Source organism: Cardiocondyla obscurior, linkage group LG07 (assembly GCF_019399895.1).
Source record: "Cardiocondyla obscurior isolate alpha-2009 linkage group LG07, Cobs3.1, whole genome shotgun sequence".
NCBI lineage: Eukaryota > Metazoa > Arthropoda > Insecta > Hymenoptera > Formicidae > Cardiocondyla > Cardiocondyla obscurior.
The window spans coordinates 6,975,293-6,996,261 of NC_091870.1; the positions used below are offsets into that span (position 1 = coordinate 6,975,293).

General features: G+C 36.7%; 3 protein-coding genes across 10 annotated transcripts in view; 1 reads left to right on the plus strand and 2 right to left on the minus strand.

Annotated features, from left to right (window-relative positions):
* Positions 1-778: 778 nt before the first annotated feature.
* Positions 779-6,559, minus strand: Coro (protein coronin). Of its 3 annotated transcripts, none has more exons than XM_070659360.1 (6): positions 6,242-6,559; positions 4,799-5,004; positions 4,047-4,528; positions 1,839-2,217; positions 1,509-1,751; positions 779-1,437 (listed from the first exon to the last, which is right to left on the minus strand). In XM_070659360.1, exons 2-6 carry the CDS (start codon positions 4,994-4,996, stop codon positions 1,249-1,251), a joined length of 1,491 nt encoding a protein of 496 aa, XP_070515461.1. In that variant the 5' UTR covers positions 4,997-5,004; positions 6,242-6,559; the 3' UTR covers positions 779-1,248. The 3 variants fall into 3 exon arrangements, with proteins under 3 accessions (XP_070515461.1, XP_070515460.1, XP_070515459.1); XM_070659359.1 differs by having other exon boundaries at positions 4,799-5,009; positions 6,242-6,558; XM_070659358.1 differs by lacking the exon at positions 6,242-6,559 and adding an exon at positions 5,143-5,417 and having other exon boundaries at positions 4,799-5,009.
* A 217-nt stretch (positions 6,560-6,776) lies between these two features.
* On the plus strand, positions 6,777-9,740 carry Csn7 (COP9 signalosome subunit 7). 5 transcript variants are annotated; one of them, XM_070659367.1, is made up of 4 exons: positions 6,777-7,049; positions 7,170-7,825; positions 7,919-8,090; positions 9,301-9,740. In XM_070659367.1, the coding sequence occupies exons 2-4, from the start codon at positions 7,178-7,180 to the stop codon at positions 9,327-9,329; spliced, it is 849 nt and encodes a 282-aa protein (XP_070515468.1). In that variant the 5' UTR covers positions 6,777-7,049; positions 7,170-7,177; the 3' UTR covers positions 9,330-9,740. The 5 variants fall into 5 exon arrangements, with proteins under 5 accessions (XP_070515468.1, XP_070515467.1, XP_070515465.1 ...); XM_070659364.1 differs by having other exon boundaries at positions 6,779-7,095; XM_070659368.1 differs by lacking the exon at positions 9,301-9,740 and adding an exon at positions 8,288-9,119 and having other exon boundaries at positions 6,779-7,095.
* A 199-nt stretch (positions 9,741-9,939) lies between these two features.
* Glurb (metabotropic glutamate receptor B) overlaps positions 9,940-20,969 on the minus strand; it is a 104,948-nt gene continuing 93,918 nt past the window's right edge. Inside the window, exons 5-16 of one of the 2 annotated variants that reach the window (XM_070659351.1) lie at positions 18,072-18,216; positions 15,862-16,113; positions 15,575-15,749; positions 15,352-15,458; positions 14,975-15,124; positions 14,705-14,838; positions 14,327-14,485; positions 13,998-14,164; positions 13,198-13,568; positions 12,734-12,885; positions 12,213-12,432; positions 9,940-12,053 (exon numbers count right to left, since the gene is read on the minus strand). In XM_070659351.1, the coding sequence (XP_070515452.1) occupies positions 11,809-12,053; positions 12,213-12,432; positions 12,734-12,885; positions 13,198-13,568; positions 13,998-14,164; positions 14,327-14,485; positions 14,705-14,838; positions 14,975-15,124; positions 15,352-15,458; positions 15,575-15,749; positions 15,862-16,113; positions 18,072-18,216 (2,277 nt within the window). In that variant the 3' untranslated portion in view covers positions 9,940-11,808. The remainder of the gene's footprint in view (positions 12,054-12,212; positions 12,433-12,733; positions 12,886-13,197; positions 13,569-13,997; positions 14,165-14,326; positions 14,486-14,704; positions 14,839-14,974; positions 15,125-15,351; positions 15,459-15,574; positions 15,750-15,861; positions 16,114-18,071; positions 18,217-20,969) is intronic. The other variant, XM_070659353.1, reaches the window with a different exon arrangement.

Below are 20,969 nucleotides of genomic sequence, written 5' to 3' on the forward strand. Positions count from 1 at the left end.
ATTGTAAGAATTGGAAAAAGATTAAAAGCAAATTAAACTGAGATTACAGTTAATTCGCATTGGTAGAAATTGTCCTTGGCATGCTTTTGCGTTTAAATAAATCACAAAGAACTTAGCACAAATAAAAAAAAAAAGTTTAGAAAGTCAGCTTTAATAATTTAATTTTTTAAATATTTTTTTAATTTATTTATGCCAGTTTCTTTTTTGTGGCTCATTTAAATACAAAGACACGGTGATTGGTACGGGCTTATTAATAGATACATATTCTATATAAACACGTCGACTCGATATCGCGTCGGTCAATTAAAATTTCGACGTCGAAAACATAACAATTGCCTTGCTTAAACTGGAAAATGATCTTGTTCATTCTAGTAATTTTTTTACTGTTAACTTAGATTTTTAAATTTTCTACTTAATCAAACGGATAAAAAGTAAAATCACTTCCCAGTTCAGATAGGGCTGATATAAGTATGTATGTACATTTGACAAGGTAAAAAGATGATTTATCGAAATCCCTTTTCACTTGCCAATTGTTAATTATTCAGTTATGAGATCAAAGAAACTTTAATCACACTCTGATTAACTTGATCGGTGATTAATTCATACAATAAGTCTATCACTTTTGTTAATGTAAATGGACACGCCTTATGTGATAAGAATGGGAGCCAATAAATTATGCAGATAAAAATACTGTTTGTAGTAACTTAGTAAATGACCGAATTAATCACTGATCGAGTTATTTGTTGATTTACGACGTCGCACAAGTATAAATCAAACGTTGAAACAAAATAATACTCTTTGTTATTTAACAGCAAATATCTGTACAAGTTAGGCACTCACGTATGTCACGAATCGTCATTCGTACAAAGGTTCATTTACGTAAAGGTCTTGTACGCTGGATGTGTTACATCGATCGAAAACTTAACTCTAGGGACATACATTGTCATGTATGGCTGTAACGCCTGTAAAATATATATATATATATAATATATATAGTAAAACATGTAAACATAATACAAATGCAGAGAATGTACGATGAATGGATGTACAATAAATAGCAAAGATCATTGCAGAGAGTCAGGGGCACATGGCGTCGCTAAAACCTACTATTTACACAAATTGTTATATCAAAATATAAGGTCATTCTTATTAAGACATATTAGTAGTTCTAGTGAAAAATATCCTCGTTAGAAATACAACAACGTTAACGCCAGAGGCTTCGCCACCGTGGACGAAATCCGGCATTTTTTACACTTCGTCAGAAGCAAGCGTTTCCTTGCCGTCAGGAGAACCCGACTTCTCTTTCCTTTCTTTCCTTTCCTCCTCCTTCATTTGAAGAGCGACCGCCGATTCCAGCACTCGTATCCTGCCCTCATGCTTCACAATAACTGCTTTTAATTTTCTTATCTCTTCTCTACATTCTTTCAACAATTCTTCCTGTAATTATAGATTATAATTTTTATTCGCTGTGAAAAGATAAAAATAAAAATGGAATGTTTAATACGTACGTAAGCTCCTGACGAAGCCTCCGTGGCATTTTGTGCAGTATTAGACGCTATCTTAGCGCCTTTGCTCAATATATTGGATTTCTTTTGTACTTTAAGTTCATTCTTTGACGCGGATGGCTGATAACCGTCCCTGAGAGATATCAATACAGGTTCCGCATCGGTGCCAGCCTCCCATTCTTCTGCCGAGATCGCGGCAGTGTCACCAGGAGTATCGGGATATAAATCTTCTTGGAAGAGCTCAGACTAAAACATTATATAGAGTCAAATACTTTTCGAAATAATATTCTCACATTTTTTTCAGTTTTTACTTTGAAATTGAAGTAATCTTACCTTTCTAGGTACCGTCATTGATACCACTTGGCAAAAGCCAGAGTTATTTAATCGATAAAATCTGGTTATTTCACAGCTATTAACGTCACAGCCCCGTTTTGGCATCATTCCTATACCTCGTTGAGGATCAGGAGTTTGAAAGGTATTGATGTAATGAACAAACGGCGGTTCGGGCGTAATTTCGAAATATCGGATCACAGAATCGCCTTTGCCGCATAAGTATACTAAATTTGTATCAGGATCATACAGAGGAAACATGACTCCATTGCTCGTATCTAATTCTACCATAACTATGGGCTCGCCTAACATGTCGGGAGCTCGTAACGAGTACTGTCTTTCCGACATCTTACTAAAACCCGTCGTGAAAATCAGGCCACCCCTGAAAATATAATACAAATAATTTAATCAACATTTATGATCACAGAGATTCCGTAAATATCTAATGCAGTAACTATTTATTACATTTAGCGTGTTAATTTTGGTTTATACATATTATATGTATATACAATATACACATATTGGTAAAGATACATATTTACATTGCATTACTTTGTAATATTTTGTCATAATTTTACATAGAAATTAATCATCAAAACTTTTTACTACATCCACCTTGTTACATAGAATATTTCACATATTTTTAACAAATGTTGTCTTACCACAAACAAGACACATATTAAAAATATATCACAATTACAATACACAAAACGTACAATACTTGCTTGTATAAATTTTGCAAATGCAAATCTTGTCGAATCCTTCTCTTACACAAGTGACAATTACTGGTTTATGAAGGTCTAAATTGATAAAGTTGTTATAACTTATATAATTAGTTAAGCATTTTAACATTTACAATTACGATTTGAATTAATAACTTGATGCACAATACTTACTGCAAATTTTATGGAGAATTACAGAGCACACACATCTTGACATTCGTATATATTAAGTTGGGCATCTTCGTCATGTCGAAAATTCAGTCTGGCGGTCTTTCCATTAAAAATTACAGAATCTTGCACTACACAGATCGGAAATAGAAGATGATAAAAACAAGTGTACCTTGAATTGTGCGCAAACATGTCTTATAAAACACTCGCGGAAGGAAGCACGACTAGTGCCATGTGTATGTCGACGCGAATATATTACAGTCACGTCAAGTTATTAGTCGAAAATGGTAACACAAAAAAAAAAGGCTGGAAGAGGACAACAATATGGAAAGGACGAGCTCTAATGTGGCTATATCTAAAAATCATTTCTAAACGATTTCTACCAACACATAAATTATATTGAATCATTACTGACATATATATTTGTGTAAAAAGGTGGATGTATACCATTTGATGATTATATTTAACATTTGTTCTCTTACGAACAATCTTTAATTAAATTCAAGTACCTAATACAAAAAGTAAAGAAGACTTTGTACAATATTAATCACACATCCCTTTTTGCTTGATATTTATCTACATCCACACTCTCTCATGCAAGTTCACTTGTTAGTTTAATGCATTCTTTTTTTTACAAAATCATAGCCATAAAAATTGATTATTAAAATATTCAAATATCAATAACGGTAGCATTCTGAATCACATTACGTATATGTAAATATGTTAGAGAAATCGTGGAAAAATATTTTGTCAATTTTATGTTAATGCATTTTAATTAAACATAAAAATATGAAGAGAATTAAGTATTATTTAAAAAACTTATAATACAATAAATATTACAATAAGTAATATTTATAAGTGTTATATTTAATAAAAATTTACATTTAATAAACGATATCGTAGCAAAATCTGTCGGGCGATATATTGTATCTACAATTAAATTGATACTATATATAAATATACAGGGTGTTCCGTAAGTCAATCGTTCGGGAGATAAATAAGGAAAAAAAAAAAAAAAAGTTGATACAAATATAGATAAGAAAAATGCGTTTTCAAGATAAATAATTTTGTTTTAATTTTTTGCTCGTGTCGAGGGATTAATCTCAATTTACGAAACACCCTGCACAAGTTTTTTAATCTGGAACATTTCGTATATAATTTTTTTTCAGAATTTAATTTACATTGTTTAAAAATTGTCTATTTGTTTCTTTTTCTTGCTGCATCAATTTAATTTTTTATACAATATACTTGTGAATAATATATATAGCAGTCAACAGAAGCAATAAAATAAAAAGTAAAGTGTAATGCAAGGAATACGTACCTAAGAAAGATGGCACGAGTCGCCTTGCTTCCCTCGTGAGCTATAGCTTCCTCTAATATTTCTCCTGACCTTGGGTCTAAGATTCTAATCTTTTTATCTTTGCAGGTAGTGACTAATCGGGATCCGTCCCAGTTCCAGCACGCGGAATAAACCACATCCGGATGGCAATCGATACGCATCAAGGCTTCTCCTGTCCCAACATTCCAAATGATAACAAGATTGTCCGAGCCAGCTGTGAGCAACACATTTAACGCAGTGGGATGCCACAGCACTAAACCAACTCTGCGTTGATGCAACTGCAGATCTACTATCGATTCTGTCAGTGTCCTGGAAATACCACCATCGGGTATTTGCCATACTTTGACAACACAATCTTCTGAGCCAGAAGCTATAACATTGTCATTATGAGGGCACCATGCAATGTCCAATACAGGTCCCTTGTGTCCGCCTACCAAAGGATAGTCCGCTGGTATTCTTCCTACCTGCAAGAGTACAACAGACATCAGCACATCAATTACTATAGGAGCAAAGAACTTAAAATGGATATTGCAAACTGTTATTAGCTGAGCCATGCCATTATGACTATGCTATTGCAATAATATATGTGTACGGAATATATCATCTAGATCAATGTCGCATGGCCAATGAAGCGAAGGAAACTCGACGAGACCAAATTGGAGCAGATAGAAATATAAAAGAGAAAGGAGAGATAGAGAGAGAAAGAAAAAGAGAGAGAAAAGTAAAACAGTTACCTTGTTGTGCGGCAAAACGATAAAGGCACCACCGCCCGCCGATTCCACGATGATGGCGAGGAACTTGGGATTCACGGCGCAAAACGTCGAGTCCCACGACGACTTGGACACCCTGATATTGTCGTAACATTGCTCACGCTTCAGGGGGGTTCCGTACACGTGGCGGAACTTGCTGGTGCGCACCACGCGGAAAGACATGTCTGCACCTGCTCTACAATCATACAAGTAGAGAGGCACGGTGAGGGGGAGTAGGCTCGAGGTGGAAGGCGGGTCTCAGCCTCTCTCGCAGAGGGGTCCCCGACGTACCCTTCTGCGTGGTCGGCGATTTATTTTTAATAAACTACCGTTGTATGTACACGCGTACGCGACACGGGTGTGGGCGTCGCGTGGAACATCTCCGCTCTTTATAAATAGACTCCCTACCCTCCTTTATCTTTTTCTCTTCCTTTCTCCCTGCGCGGCCCCCCTCGCCCCCTTCGTACAACCAACGGACACGACCGCAATAAGAATATATTTCGAATACTCGGCCGCCGTGTGCATCCGCACGTTCGCGGCATGCGTAATGAACGACTTTGCCGATTATCGCGGCGGCGAGAGCGAACGAGAGAAAGAAAGAGAGAAAGAGAGCGCTTCCCGCGCTCCTTACATGGTGCATCGAAAAATGATTTCGATTCACCGAAATAGACGGGGTCGCGCGAGCGCGGCCGCGGCCGCGCCCGAGCGAGAGAAACCGAGAGAGAGAAAGATCGCGCGCGACATCGTGATTCACGAACGATTCGAAATAATACGCGATCAGCGTTATGTGTCACTCTTGCTTCTTGCTGCGGCGAGAGCCGGTCGGGTCCTCGCGCAGGCCTCGCAACGTCGAACAGGTCAGCCGCGAAGAAACGATCTCGTATTTGTTTTTGCCTCCTCAGCGCTTTCGCTCGAGTTGCGAGCGCGGCGCGAGCGATAAGCGTAGCGTGCGGTTATCGTTATCCGACCGCGATAACGCGCCGGAACGCGGCGCCGTGCATGCAAGGTGCGTTAGTCAGCGCGTACGAGCGATTACGAGAGAAAAAAAAAAAAAAAAAAAGAAAGGAGAATCGTAATTCGTATTCCCGCCATACGTCCCGAAAATGCAACGTGGACGGCGTGGTAAAAGAGCTGGGCACTAGAAACGCGGCAGGGGTTCCCGCGAGGCGTTGGGAGAACACCTTATTTGGGAATGCGCACCCCACTGATTCGAACATCCACCCTACGCGCGGCACTCGCACCGGTTTCCAATTCTTTACTAGCTCGTTATTATCTTGTTTTTTTCTTTTTTCTTCTTCTTTCTCTCCCTCGCGGTCACGTTCACGCGAGCGATTTCATCTCGGTTTTCGAACGGCTTTCCTCGTGGTGAAAAGGACTTTCCCGTTAAACGCGCGAATTGTCGGCACGTCAACGGTAAAGGGTCGATACCTTTGGGCGAATTATGCGCCGTGCACCTCCACTGTACCACACGCGCGTACAAACGGAACTCGCGGACTGATTCCGATTCTCTATCCCTCCCGCGGTGACAGAAGATGCACGCTTTTGGAAGTGGACTCTTCCCCCTTCCGCCGCGCCACTAACCTCCTCGAGCGCTGACGACCGACGACGATGGACGACGACGGGCGTGCACCCTGGAGTAAAAATGACGTCCGAACTCCGAAAATACGAATTGATAGACCTCACGCGGCGATGAAGCGAAACTCCGGTTTCAAGATCGCCAACGTTGAAGAAACTAAAATACTCGACGTGTAAATTAGATAAAAAAAAAAAAATTACCTTCTCCACATACCAAAACCAATAGTAGTATAAATCAGACGTCTTATTTTGTAGTAATACATTTCGATTCAATTCAACTCTAATCGGACGAATTAAAAAAATTTATTTCTGTGATAGTTTTCTGTTGCTTGCGAGGATCAATCCATAAGCAACCGCGGTAGCTTACGCATGCGCCACGGTGATGCTTGCTTCAGTTCTCCACCAGGTGTTCGAGAGAAAGCTCGTTTGTTTCTCACTTCTCGCGATTTAGGCTGAAAGTATTGAAACGGCGTCGATGAGAAATTTCAAATAGCTTTGATAATCACAATACGTGTCTGATCTGATCGAGGTCCACAATTTCGATCACGATGTGCGCGTAACGGGACGAACGCCTTGATTCCGCGCTCTCTAACCTTATTATCGGCCTGAGACGATTGTGCGAGCGCTCTGTTTACCAAGGCTTTGTTAAGAAGAAAGGAAGGTTTTTTTTCCAGAGTAGTCTTATTGGCGATTTATCGTCATTAATTGTACATATATATATTTTGTGGCATACCGTTTATTCACGCATGATATTTTTATATTCATAATTTTTATTTATTAGGAGTCACCATGACAGGTGGAAACACCACTGAAAAATCAGCTAATAATCCTTTGGAGCAGTTTGTGCTGCTTGCAAAAACTGCTAAAGGTGCTGCCGCAATAGAGCTCATAAGGCAAGCAGTTGAAACACCTGGTGTACATGTCTTTGGTGAATTGTTGGATATGCCAAACATTAAAGAATTACAGAATGGACCCTATGCTCAATATTGGAATACTTTGAATCTATTTGCATATGGCACTTACAAAGATTATTTGGAAAATAAGGATCAAGTGTTAGAATTAACTCCTACTCAAAAAAAGAAGCTCCAGCACCTTACAATTGTCACATTAGCTACAAAAAACAAATGTATACCTTATTCAGTGTTATTAGAGGAATTAGATATAAAGAATGTCAGAGATCTGGAGGATTTAATTATTGAAGCAATATATGCTGACATAATTCATGGAAAATTAGATCAGAAAAATTCACAATTAGAAGTAGATTATGCTGGTTTAGGACGAGATGTTCGACCAGGTGACACTGGTGTGGTAGCTGAGACATTAGCTGCTTGGGGTGAAGCATGTGATACAGTTCTGTCATGTATTGAACAGCAAATATCTAGAGCTAATGTTGAAAAACAAAAAGCTACTTATCATAAAGAAAGAATACAGAGAGATGTGAGTTACATTTTTCTCTTTTATTTCCTTCTGGTATTACATTGTTAAAAAAATATATACAATAAATGTGCATACTTTTCTTATGCCTTTTAGATTACTAACATAAAGAAATCCCTTACGACTCAAGCAGGAGGTGGAGGCATTCAAGAAGCTGATATGGCTGGTGGTAGTTCTGGTGCAGGAGGAAGCGAAACGGGTAGAGAAGCCATGCCGGTACTCTCAGAAAAGAAGAAGTTACAGAAAGTCAAATGTATTAAAGTCAGTGGTAAGTTTTGGAAGACATAAACTCAATAGTTTTCTCTTGTGCAATGCATACTTTTTGCCATCGTTCGTCAGTTAGTTAAGTCAAGTATAACACCTCAAATGTGTTATAAATTGTGGCTAAACTACGAATATTAAAGTTGATTGGAATGTGTGTATGGAAAAAATATCGAACATTCTTGTGTTAACTTTTTTTTTTAGATTATATCATGAATGATGAATGAAAAGATTATGAATGAGAAGAGTAATATTGAAATGAATTTATTGTATCTAAAGTATAACTCAAATGCTGAATCGAGAATCCTTTATGTATTTGAAATATAGAGTTTGTAGAGACTTATAGAACAAATTAGAGGAATATTTTATATAACGTGCTCTAACTCTGTATAGTATCAAATTATGTATACATCAAATATGTAAGAGTACTCGATTTTGTGACATTTATGAATTCAGTGTTATAATGAATAAAATCAAGAATACTTTTTTTTTTTAATAAAATACATTTGTAAAATTAATTTATTAACATACAGAGTGTCCCATGGTAATCGGGCACTTTTTCGGGAGCAGGTAGATCTTATTGAGGATAGAAAGAAAGTCCTATGTTGTTCTACATTTTTCATGATAATAGCCAAGATATGAATTTTAAAAATACCGTGCATCGAATAAATTACGCGGTGAGATAAGGGCAGTGGGGTATCACCTAGTACTAATATTTTTAAAATTCATATTTCGGCTATTATTATGAAAAATGTGAAACGGCATGAGACTTTTCTTCTTGTCCTGATAAGTTTTATCTACTCCTGAAAAAGTATCTGTTTACTGTGAGATACTTTGTATAACAAATATAAAAAGAAACTTTTTTAAAAAAAGCCAATAAAGAGTATAAATTTTTACTTTAATAATTGCAAATATTTAGCGAAAAATGTAGAAAGAGCGATAGATTTTATGCTATTTTTACTGTAATTATTTTAAATTACAATTAGTTTTCCTGTATAAGCTATTTTAGTACTGATGTATAAAATTCAATATTTATATATTCACGGAATTGATTACTTATTTACATTAAACGCTAAATAAAAATATGTACGAAATATATGTAATGATTGTCTTTACATCGAGCATTTGAAAATAAAACAATGAATCTTTTCTTTGTGAGAAACATAATTTTGTAGGTAAGCTTGAATTATCTTGTAATATATTTGTTTATTTTTTAGACCAAAGACATCATGTTTTGTGTTTGTAGGGCGTGAAGAATTTAATTAGGATTTGACGATTCTCTAGATGAATTTGATAAATACTGCAAAGTCTATTGCATATTTATCAATGCATACGTGCCTACCCATTGCCAGTTATTACATAAAACGGTATGCCCATTGTGACGAGTTGGCTTACGTGTACTTCCAACGATAGTACTGTTCGTACACTGTTTGCGTTCAGACTTTACAGATTCTCGTTTTATAAGGATTTGTAGTCGTTAAACAATTTACTGATGGAACAATGCGCAACTAGTCGGAGAAGTTTTTGAAGAAACTTGTATATTCAAAAAATTGTAATGGTATGCCACTGATGTAGCTTAGTAAAGAAAAATGTCAGTCGTTCTCTAAAGCGTTGTAACTGCTATTTGAATAAAAAAAAATAATATATTTTAACGAGACTTTTTCCATTTTTTAATACTCTTAATGCTTCTCTCTTTTAGGTTTATGAAATATATAATTTTTTAATTGTCTTATAATTATTGTAAGTTGTATGTATAAACTATTTAAAAATATATGCCACTAATATTTTTTCCTCGACAAAAGTTCAACACCAAAAAAGATAAATAATAGTGATAAATTACATCGCCGATTTTATTTTGTAATTTTTATTTTAATACGTACATTGAAAAGCAGATATGGCATTTGCTGCAACGAGCGGCGACGGCGGCTGGCGTACGTGACTTCCCCCCCCCCTCTCTCGGCCGCCGAGTGCGGGGAGGTGTATGTAGTAGGCCGCGTTCTCTCTCAGTCTTCGGTAACCGATGCTCCGCAACACATGTACGCGCGCGCTTCGTGTGAGATTCGACGCAGATCACGTATGCTAGCCGCCGTCGTAGCACCACGAATGCCATTTCTGACGGTGGGTGTACATTATGCTAGTACTATATATATTTTTTCTATTTCAATTTATAATGTATTTAAAATATCTTGAAGTCATGAAACGTATAATATATATTATTATTAACATTGTGTCCTTCATTGCATTTGGAATTCACGTCGCATAATTATTCACGCGATTTTGTTATGATTCAACAAAATATTACAATACATTGGTTCCATATGACTCACGATAACTTCGTATGTACGTACGTTATTTCATATTTTATATACAATTATTTTATATATTTGTATATTTATATATGTATGTATGTACGTTGAAAAGCAGATACGGCGACGGCAGCTAGCGAACGTGACTTTAGCGTCGTGTGCGTCGAGTTTCACTTGTACAACCGCATGTATATACCGCGCCGGCCGGTTTGCCGATGACTGATTTCTTCCCGTTCTGCCGTTCTCTCATCCTTTGCCTCTGTCGCCCGGGGTTACGTACGCTAGTCGCTGTCGCCGCAGAAAATGTCATATCTGCTTTTCGGTGTACACTGAACAGCTGATAAGGCGCTTATTGCGCATACCTGCCTTTCAGTGTACACTAAATGTGATGTCACCTTTTAATTCTCGAGATAATATATTTAGCGCAAACAAAATATATCTAGTATTACATAAAATTAATATAGTCCTCCCTAAATTAAGAATCTATCTTATATTTAATTATATTCCAATAATGACGAGATTTACATTTTGCAAAATCACACTTACGAACGTTACTATTATGATACTATAATATAATTCGCATATGTTCTTTCTACAAAGAGCAATTCCTATAATTTGCAGAAAATATTCCTAAACAATAAATTTAAATTATTATATTAGCTTATATCTAAAATATATTCATACATTTTAATTATTATTAAACAATGGAGTGTGATTTGTTAAACTTACTGTCAAATTTACATATTTACAGATACATATATGTACAATAATCAGGTGTAACATCAGTATATGACGTATGAACAATATACTTGGTGCTTTTTTTTAAAGAAAATTACGAATTTCTTCTTATCCGTTAAAAAAAAATATTCGAGCCTCTGTTTTAAAACAGGATAATTATTAGATTTGTTAATCATGCATATTTGCACGTGTCATTACACAATTAAGTAGTAAAAGAATCTTTAATTCTAATATTCTTTCATTGTACGCTCATTTATATTTGTCGTCTTATACGTAATTTAAGATTATAAATTTGTAACGTCGTGCATTCCAAGATATACATATTTTCATCACGTCGTACAATACATATGATAAATTTCTTCTATTTCAAGTTCACTCAATCTAATCCAACAACTTGGATAACTTTAAATATACGTTATTAGACAATTTTAACATCTGGTTATCGTCATTTTGCTGCCGAACCCTGGCGAGGGGCATCTGATGATAAATTGCTTTTTATAATAGTTTTTAAAATAATTTTCAGTACTTTGATCGATTTCGTTATGCTGAAGAATGTATTGGCGTAGTTCTAGTCGTATATACAGTATACAATAGGATAAATCATACGATAACGGGGTTCTTCGATATCGGTTTCAAACTAACAGTTAATACCGGCGTTTCCGTTGATAGCCCTACCTTCCGCTACAAAGAGACGTCGCTTTGAGAAAACGGTCCATTACCTATTCTCGCATTGCTATTGAGTCGCTTTGTCGTTGTGCTATTTATTGATTCCATGTTACTCGCAGACACGATTACGTCCGGTGATTTTTTATTACTCGTCACGACGGTCACAAATTCCTTCTCGTTGACAGTCGTTTGCGTTGATCGCGAAATGCATGTCGTCATCGAATCTTCGTTTTTTCGTTCCTTCATTTCCATTTCGTAATCTGTGAATAAAAAAGCGAAGAAGCATGATTTACAGTACGTAATATATAAATGGAAAAGTAAAAAGCACGTTGAAATAATAATCAAATCATCTGGGAATTGAACAGATAGCTCAGAGGCCGTTCATATATTTATCATCAATTTATGTCATCGATATTTACATTCGCTCTGAGTGGAGCAATCCATAGTGGAAGCGATATGTTTCTTGATAGCTTTATTTTGATCGCAAGTAGCAGCTGTCAGAACCGTCGTCGCTGTCACCGGCCCCATCATACTCGAGGCATTTGTGGCAGTTATTGCTGAACTTTTCGTTGGGTTTGGTCTTCCTGCTCTCACAGTCGGACGTACGTTTCTCTCAGGCCGGATTAATATAATGTACAGCTACAATATAAATAATACGCTTGAATCTCTTTAAATAAATGAGTGCACATATTACGATAAATCATATTATATTAATTGCATTTTTTTAATATTTGTTCATTCTATAATGTAAATTTTGAAAAACATTAATGTGTGAATTTTAAATACACTGCGATTGTGTAAAGAATCTGAATTTAATTTGATTTATCGTTACGTATGATCATTCAGTGGACATAGAAATTCAATAACAAACTGCAAAGAGCCCGATCACATTTGTTTTAAATGCAAGTATTTTCGAACATTACAAAGAGTCAAGCTTTACCTTCGGACTGAACAGACAAACCACTGTTACGGATGCAGAAAGACTGATTGTTACAGACATCGAGGTAATCCTCAGTGCAACGTTGCTTCCGGTACCGTAATACAAAGGTACGAAAGCGAGCCATATGACGCATGTTGTATACATCGTTAAACCTGGGGTAGAAAATGTCATTTCTTAATGGTACTATTCCTTTGCATTCTTTATTTTTCAACATATCACAGCTGCATGCATATAGTATATTATACGATTTACATTTTTCCTATCAATATTATCTTTTATACTTCTTTCTTATTTAGCAAGTTATTTCTTGTGACAGGATAACAGGCAATATTTTTTCTAATTTTTTATATATGTTTTATCAAGATTTTTTAATTATGAAAGATAATAACACAGTAACATAGTATGAACATAAAATATGCGCAATGCAGCGAGAAGCGATAATGGTGATGAGAAAGTAAACTTACCGATATGCTTACTCTCGTTGAAAGCTTCTGGAATTTTTCTCGTAAGGACGGCGTAGATAGTACACACGATTATTAATATTATGGGATATGTAAATGCGATCATGTAGCTGGTGTCGATGTAGTTGTTGCATACGAGTAGATTGTCTTCCATCGTAGGATAATGATGCATCGCTTTGGCAGGATCGATAATCATCCAAATTACGTTAATTAAGATCTGCACGGATACCAATCCAGAGCAGATAATAAGTTGCGACCGAGGTGATATAAAGGATGGCCTCTTTGCACTTCCGGCGTTGAAGATTCTTGAAATTCGATTGGTTTTCGTTAACAAAGCCGCATATACCACCGTAAAGCAGAAGCCTGCAGTAAATCTGTTAAAAAAAATAAAGTTCTATCATATATATAAATTATAACTATATAAAGATTTATATACATAATGTACTGGCTCTTTCTAGCTGGATACACATATACATATGATTAACTTTCTTTTTTCATGTTATTTTTCACTAAACTTTTACTTCTGTTTCCGTAACAATATTATGAAAAATTTTTATACTCTTATTGTACCTTGATAAATTGTATTAAAAAGAAAGTAGGAAAATAAGTTTGAAAGTTAATAGATTCTTCAACCATGTAAAATTATTAAAACTGCCACTTTTACTTGGACAGCATTGATCGTACAAAGTGAGAAATGTAATTTACCGATTAACTGTAACAGTCTAGTAGAAACACAGAGATTAATATTGTCGTGTTGGAACTTGTAGAATATACTTGAAAAGATTCGTAGGCTGTTCTTTTACCTTTGAATACCGCAGACAATGTGCGTGGGTTTGAATATCAGGGTGAATGTGGCGAAGTAACAGAGTAGAATTCCCGAGAGAAGAACGTAAGATAGCTCTCGTCCAGATGCGCGGACGACAGGCGTGTCATTGTGTTTGACGAAAACGCCGCAGACAAATAATGTTACCTGTTTTTTTTTTTCGCAAAAAACATATGTGATCAGTCATGTAAACGATTATGATATAAGATACGATTATTACATTTTGAGATATACATTTGAAATGTAAAGTTTCAACAAAAAATTCAATTTAAAGAAATTTGATTTTGTAAAAAAATACGATAGACTTGCCAGCATTCCCGTAGCGGAAAAAGACATTGCACCTATTGCCCAACCACTTTCCGGGCGTAGAAACTCCTCCGGAACTTCTCGGCACATCGAATGTGTTTCATCCGGCAACGTGCCTCGCTTACATTGACTGCACTGTGTTTCGTCTTCAGGTTCTCGTATCTGTTTTAGCAACAATATAAAATTCATAAGATTTAAAATAATCCGAGTTCAATATTCTTATCTATTTCGCGAAATATTAGCTAAACAAACGGGTGTAAAAATAGACTTTTTTTTCATTATTACGATCCAAAGATATATTATTCTTACGTTAAAAATGAAGAAATTAAGTATTAAGCTTGGTAGACAATTAATTATCTCAATAACACATCGTTAACTTACCTGATATTGAGTGCAATTAAAGCAATGCCAACAACATCTCTCACCCTCGACATATTTCTTTGCCTGGCCGACTTCGCAAGGCAAGGAACATACGCTCTCAGGTGGATGAGGATGTCCAAGCTTAAATTGGATTTCTAAAACAAATACATGTACGATGACAACGCAGGAGAACGGAACATTCGGACAGTATCTAATGGAATATAGAGTAGCACGGGTACGTTCCAAGCGCGATACGGAAGCGTCTAACAATATGAAAATGTACGAGCTTACCCGACATGTTCAGTCGCAGTTCGCCTTCCAAGTATTTGCCTACACGAATCCACTTGTACTTCCCCGGATCGGTTTGCTTGAAATGTATGATGTTGTACCGCGCCGGTCCATCGCCGTCCTTGTCGAATCTAAATTTGTCTCCGCTTAGACCTTAAACGTAGTCGTTCGATCGCCTATGAGTACCATGAAAACTTGATCGAGACATATAAGCAGCTAATCACAATAATATAGTGGAAGCGTATACATCTTTCAGTTTATTTTATATCACGCGAAAGCGTCAAATGCAGATGAACACGTTGTATCGATTTACAATATAAATTCCAATGGCTAGATTCACACTTGAAAACCTATTCTGAGGAAACGCTTTGTCAGCTTACCCTCGAAATCCACCTTCCGCAGATATTGTAAAAGCGTTGTTCCTTTAGTCGGTTTCATTTCATCGCACAATCCCGCTTTTCCGCGGCAAAGGTCGTGATGCATATCTCTGCGAAAGAAAAGAGTAACATATTTTATTCTCACAATTTTGTCAGCACATACGCGAAATGTATAGAAAAAACTTTTCAAAAAATAAAGTTTCGTCGGAGAAAAGTCTTCAATTACCGAAAAGCGTATGCAAATGCCATTACTGCATCGGAAACAAATTGTAGCTGGTCCTCGAAAGCTGTATTCTGCTTGGTGAGACGTTCCTTTGTCGTGCAATTTTTCGTGTAATTTGCGTTATATCGCGTACGAGGCGAGTTTGGATATCGGCACTTGAAATGATCTTCCCAGAATTCTGAAATTAACGTGATATACACATATATATATACACGGTTGTTGTACAAGCTAGAGTTCTCTAAGTTTCTCTCTCTTATTGTAAATCCAGCATCCTGTGGCCGCTCTCTTACCGACGAACCACGGGTTCCTCCGATTGTTCTCAACGGTCAAGTTGAGGAAGTACTCTTCGAAACCCTTAACGGGATTCGCTTGGGGTTGAACCGATAGAGTGCCCTCGACTTCTGGCTCGTTACCGTTACTCACTAATCCTCTGGCACTCCAGCCATCGCTTCCGATCCAGGAAAAAACGCCAGTCGCATTGCGACGCCTGACAGCTCTCATGACTCCGGCCACTTCTTGGTCGGAACCAAAGATAATACAACCTGCAACAGTTAAGCGTCGAAATAATTTTTTTGTAACAAAATTTTATCTGCAGAATCGTGTACGGTATTTTTATTTCGTTCCTCTTACTTATTGTCGCGGTAAAAAAAAAAAAAGAAATGTTCACCATTTGACTTTATTTTATCGCACGACCTGTCGGCATTGCAAAAATTCGCTTTCCCGAAATGAGAGGGGTTCGAACTTTTATTGAAAAAGTGCCAATGAAACGTCTCGCTTCATGTCGTGATCGGTGATTCTCATGAGAATCAAGATTATACAGGAATCGATGAGGGCGTAAAAGGGAGCGTAAGGTCGAACCTTACAAAGTCGAAAACTGTGTGCTTGCAAAAGGGTCTGCACAAGAAAATGCCGCATTAAATAGATGTTTATCGCGAAATACTTTATTTAACATAAAGGTAAATTGTTTATAAAAAAAAAAAAAAAAAAAAAAAAATACTGGTCGAAAGTTATTTAAGCATGAAAGAGTTTAAAAGTCGTCGTCGTGGAAGGGATGTCAAGGTTCAAGACTGTTGAATGGATTAAATGGGTAAAATATTTATTCGTCCGAGGTAGCGAAGAAAGCCCGCGTCGCTCGTCGTTCGCAGACGAAGCCGCTAAATTTTGTTTCTCTGAAACGAGATTACCGTTCCGACGTAGATAGAGAGAGTCATGCCATTAATTATGCTCCTTTATGTACTACGTATGCGGGTAAAATGTACGCGAAAAAAAGTTATCTGACAACACCATAATTTTTATACGTCTTACAGTCATTTTCGCTTTGCTCCATTTCTCACTTTCCTGCTGCGGAATGGACGTCCGTTCGTTTCTCTGTCATCCGCGACTTGTATTTGATTTTTTTTTTTTTTCGCAAAACGTTATACTAACGATCTCACGTTTTATTAATAACGTGTATAAAGATAGCACGGTTTGAATTTTATTTACTTTATTTTTCATATAGTAAGATAATATTTAAAACAAGCTCATTAACATTGATATTCTTCGCAACTTGATCCTAATTTTCTTTTCATTATGTTATTTTACGTTTTATCGGAAATCTATGAATACATCATGACGAAGGATTACTTCACCGATTAGAATTAAGTGTATAAATATTAGCGTCGCACGTTTGCTGAATTTAAAGGACAAAAATTTTAAAATAATACAAATATACAAAGAAAATGGTTTAATGTCTTTTTTTACGCGCGCCGAAATAACTTCTTTCAAACTACTCGAAAATGCACGTGCACAAATATTCAACTAAAACTAATCTAAACAGCGCTTGTTTAACTTCTAAAGAAAGCCAAGAATTTAATGTTCGTTCGCCTTAGTCGGAAGAAATCCTAGGAAGAAGTGGAAGAGTTAGGTGAGTCGCGCAGATTTTCAACAAGTTTCATTGCGTCTGACACAGTTCGGAGTGAGTCGCGTTTCCATTTCGATAATGAGTCCATTTCGTCACTCTGAAGCGGATCAAATAAAGTTCGAGCCTTTGTTACATTCAACATCGATACGAGTATTTCGTAATTGTATCTTCCCTGCGTTTGAGATTTATTTGTATTTAAAGATAATTTATATCGACTAGAAGAATGTTGTTACGCGCATAGGCAGGCCGTTAAAATGAGAACGTGACAATAATTTCAACCTTTTAATGACGTTTATCTCATCATACGGCAGATTATCGAAGAAACGTCAGCTGAGATCTCGCGACTTATTCGCAGACTGGTACACATCGAATTTATAATTTAAAAGAGAAAGAAAAAAAAAAAAAAAAAAAAAGGAAGTGAGAAAGAACGAGATAAATAATAAAAGTAAAATCTGTCCGTGCATTAACATCCGTAAGCGTGTTTTAAACCGATTGCATCGAACGGTAAAGCGAGCAAAAAAAAAAAAGCAGTTTTTGCATATAATTTTTACATCCGACTTTCAAGCGAAACTCCCGTGGTTTATTAAATCTTCACATTACCTCTCGCTCGTGGTTTTGTCAGCAGCTTCGAAACTATTTCATCGTAGGCGTATTCCTTGGCGACCCCGGAATCTTTTACCAACTTTTCTTTGACGGCGATACATATGTTATATCTCCCCAGCAGCTCTTCGAGCTCCTCGAAAGCCTGGAAAATAGAGAGATAGAAAAGGATGCATTTCCGCAAAGATGTTTCGAACAATGCATCGTATCTAATGCCGACCTGTTCGCGGCCTTCATCGAGTAGCGCACGTAGTGCTTTGAGGTCTTTTAGAAGAACGATGGGCGTAGCGAGGAATGAATAGATGGGCGGGAAAAGAAATGCACCTTAATGGAAGGATAGAGAGTTAAATAAAACATCTGTAATAAAGAGCCCTTTCTTTTGATAAACTGCACGAAGGTATCAGGACGACGCATACCGCTACGTTAAACGGCTGGACCTTACGCAGTCTTATATTATTTCACGTTCGTCTGATCAAATCGATAAGCCGCACCGGCGGCGTTAACTTGTTTTACGGCGGTAAAGAAACTTTGCGGCTCAGTCACATTTGCCTTCTTGAGATTGTTTCGCTCTATTGATCGCAAAATGAATCGGGTAATTGAAATTCCGCAGCGAGATTCGACGGTTAGGTGGGAAGAAAAAAAAAAAGAAAAAAGAAAAACTCTGTTACTTTGTCGAACAAATGGATATTCGTAATAAAAATCTCCATTTGTTCCCCGCTTTTGGCTTTCGACTGATCGTTGAAAAATGTTCCCTTCGTGCCACGAAATCATATATATGTATGTATGTATATATATGCTTTCGTATCGATCCGTTCCTCCTGGACCGTTTCTCTCTGTGCGCATTTTTCGTATGCGATTCGTATGTCGTGTCACGAGATCACTGATTTCCAATCCTATCGCGAATATTGTTATCGATTGGTCGCGTCGGGGAAAAATGTAGTTATGTACGAATATAGTTTTTTTATCTTCTCACACTTTTATTAACTACTTTAAAGGTACGGGCGTAATAATAATTTCGCGGGTAAAACAAAGTTCTGCCTTCCTCTTACGAAGTAATTTAATTATACGAGGTAATTGAGACGAGTTTAATTGCAACGATTATTAAAATGTTTTATCATTTCCTGATCTTTCTATGAAACGGTAATAGAAATATTTGTTTACGAGTATGATGAAAGGTGCGCGTCTCTTGGTATGAAGTTTCTTGCGCATGAATAATTGCACGGTCAATACGGATCATTGTTTCACGAATCACGATAAATTAACAGTTGAATTACCTGGCTCGGGGGTGGTTTCAAATTCCTACGTATACATATATCAAAGCACGATCCTTCCTTTATTATTACAGGATATTGTTAGGTACTATAATGGTCCTTGTTTCGACTCCCGCGCGAGGATTGAATTCGATACATACTGATATTAATGTCAATTTCTGATAATGTTGAAAGATTCGTAACGTTAGAGAATGCGAAACAAAAAGAATAAAAAAACAGTCGAATCTTTATTGCTAAACATTTATCAAATTTATTTATACATATTATAATAAATTATTATTTATGATATCCGAGCCGGAGATAATGTACGAATAAAAAGTAGAAAGAAATAATGTGATAAGCAAGAAATATGGTTTTATTGTAAAAATATGGAAGAATTTAAATATTTGACATTATATATGAAGGACGCTCCACAGTTTTAGACCAAAAGAAAGAATCGTGGAAGGGCAAGCGCGATATCTCGAGGGGATAGAAGAGGAAAGTTAGGGAGAAAGGCTATACGGGTTTTTTCGAAGCTTCTAAATATTTATCAGGTTAAAGATCTTTTCGTATTTGGGACTTTCCAGTATCTTTGTTCCGTTCTCTCGTATGCATTTATGATCGCTACGTTTCACATATTTGGTCCACGTCGTTATTATTACGTTACATTTTTAATAAATATCGCGAATTTCACAAACGTATGTACATTTATCATTAAGTACTTAATTAAAAAAAAAAAAAGAAATTATTTCTTTTTTTAAACGAGAAGAAAAGCTGCGATGTTCATTTGTTATCATTTAAATGCAGAATTTAAACTACATTCAAATACCTCCACGTAAATATTTCAATTGCAATTCCCAAATGCAAGTGCATATTTTTTTTTTTTTCTTTGTCAAAATACGTATCATAGATTTCAAGATTTGTGACCTATATTTCATATGTTGAATCCTTCGCATGCAAATATATTTTCCGAATGGTCCACGGTTGCTTTAACACGTGCAAGTATCGCGGAGAGAAAGGGGGAGAAAGGAATTTTGCTTTTACCTTTTTAGAGTGCTCCGGCGAAAACCGCATCCGGCACGCTCAAGTAACTTCCGTTTAATCTGTTAGTTCTCGGGGACGCGATAACTTGGATCGGGGATCGATCTTTATGTAGTTCGCGTATTTCGCGAGGAATCTAATTACGGTATAAACGTAATGCTCCGGTTTTTCTCTCGCCTCTCGTCTCCGGCGCGAAGAGCACAATATTGTGGTGTAAATTCTATAAAGCGCGCCCGACTACACACGTACGTCCATATGATAGGCGGTAATGAAATTCTGATCGGTTGGGTAACAGGGTCGGCCTTTTCTTTTCACCGTGTCGCCAGCCATTGTTGTCTTACGAGAGGTAGATTGAAATGCTATTTCTGCGTGCTATCAAAATGTGACTGCGTGTTAATTGCGTCGTTCGCACGCATCGCGTACGTATGTTCGCGAAATATTAATTTAATGTAGCCTAGTATCCGTCATTGAATTTCGGAGCCATCGCAAGCGCAACGATTGTACGATTAATGCGATCATGCGAATTTAACAATTAGAATTGCCCGGCTGCGATTGTACGATTGCATCTTTGAATACTAAATCCTCTTGGTCGAATTTTAAAACAATA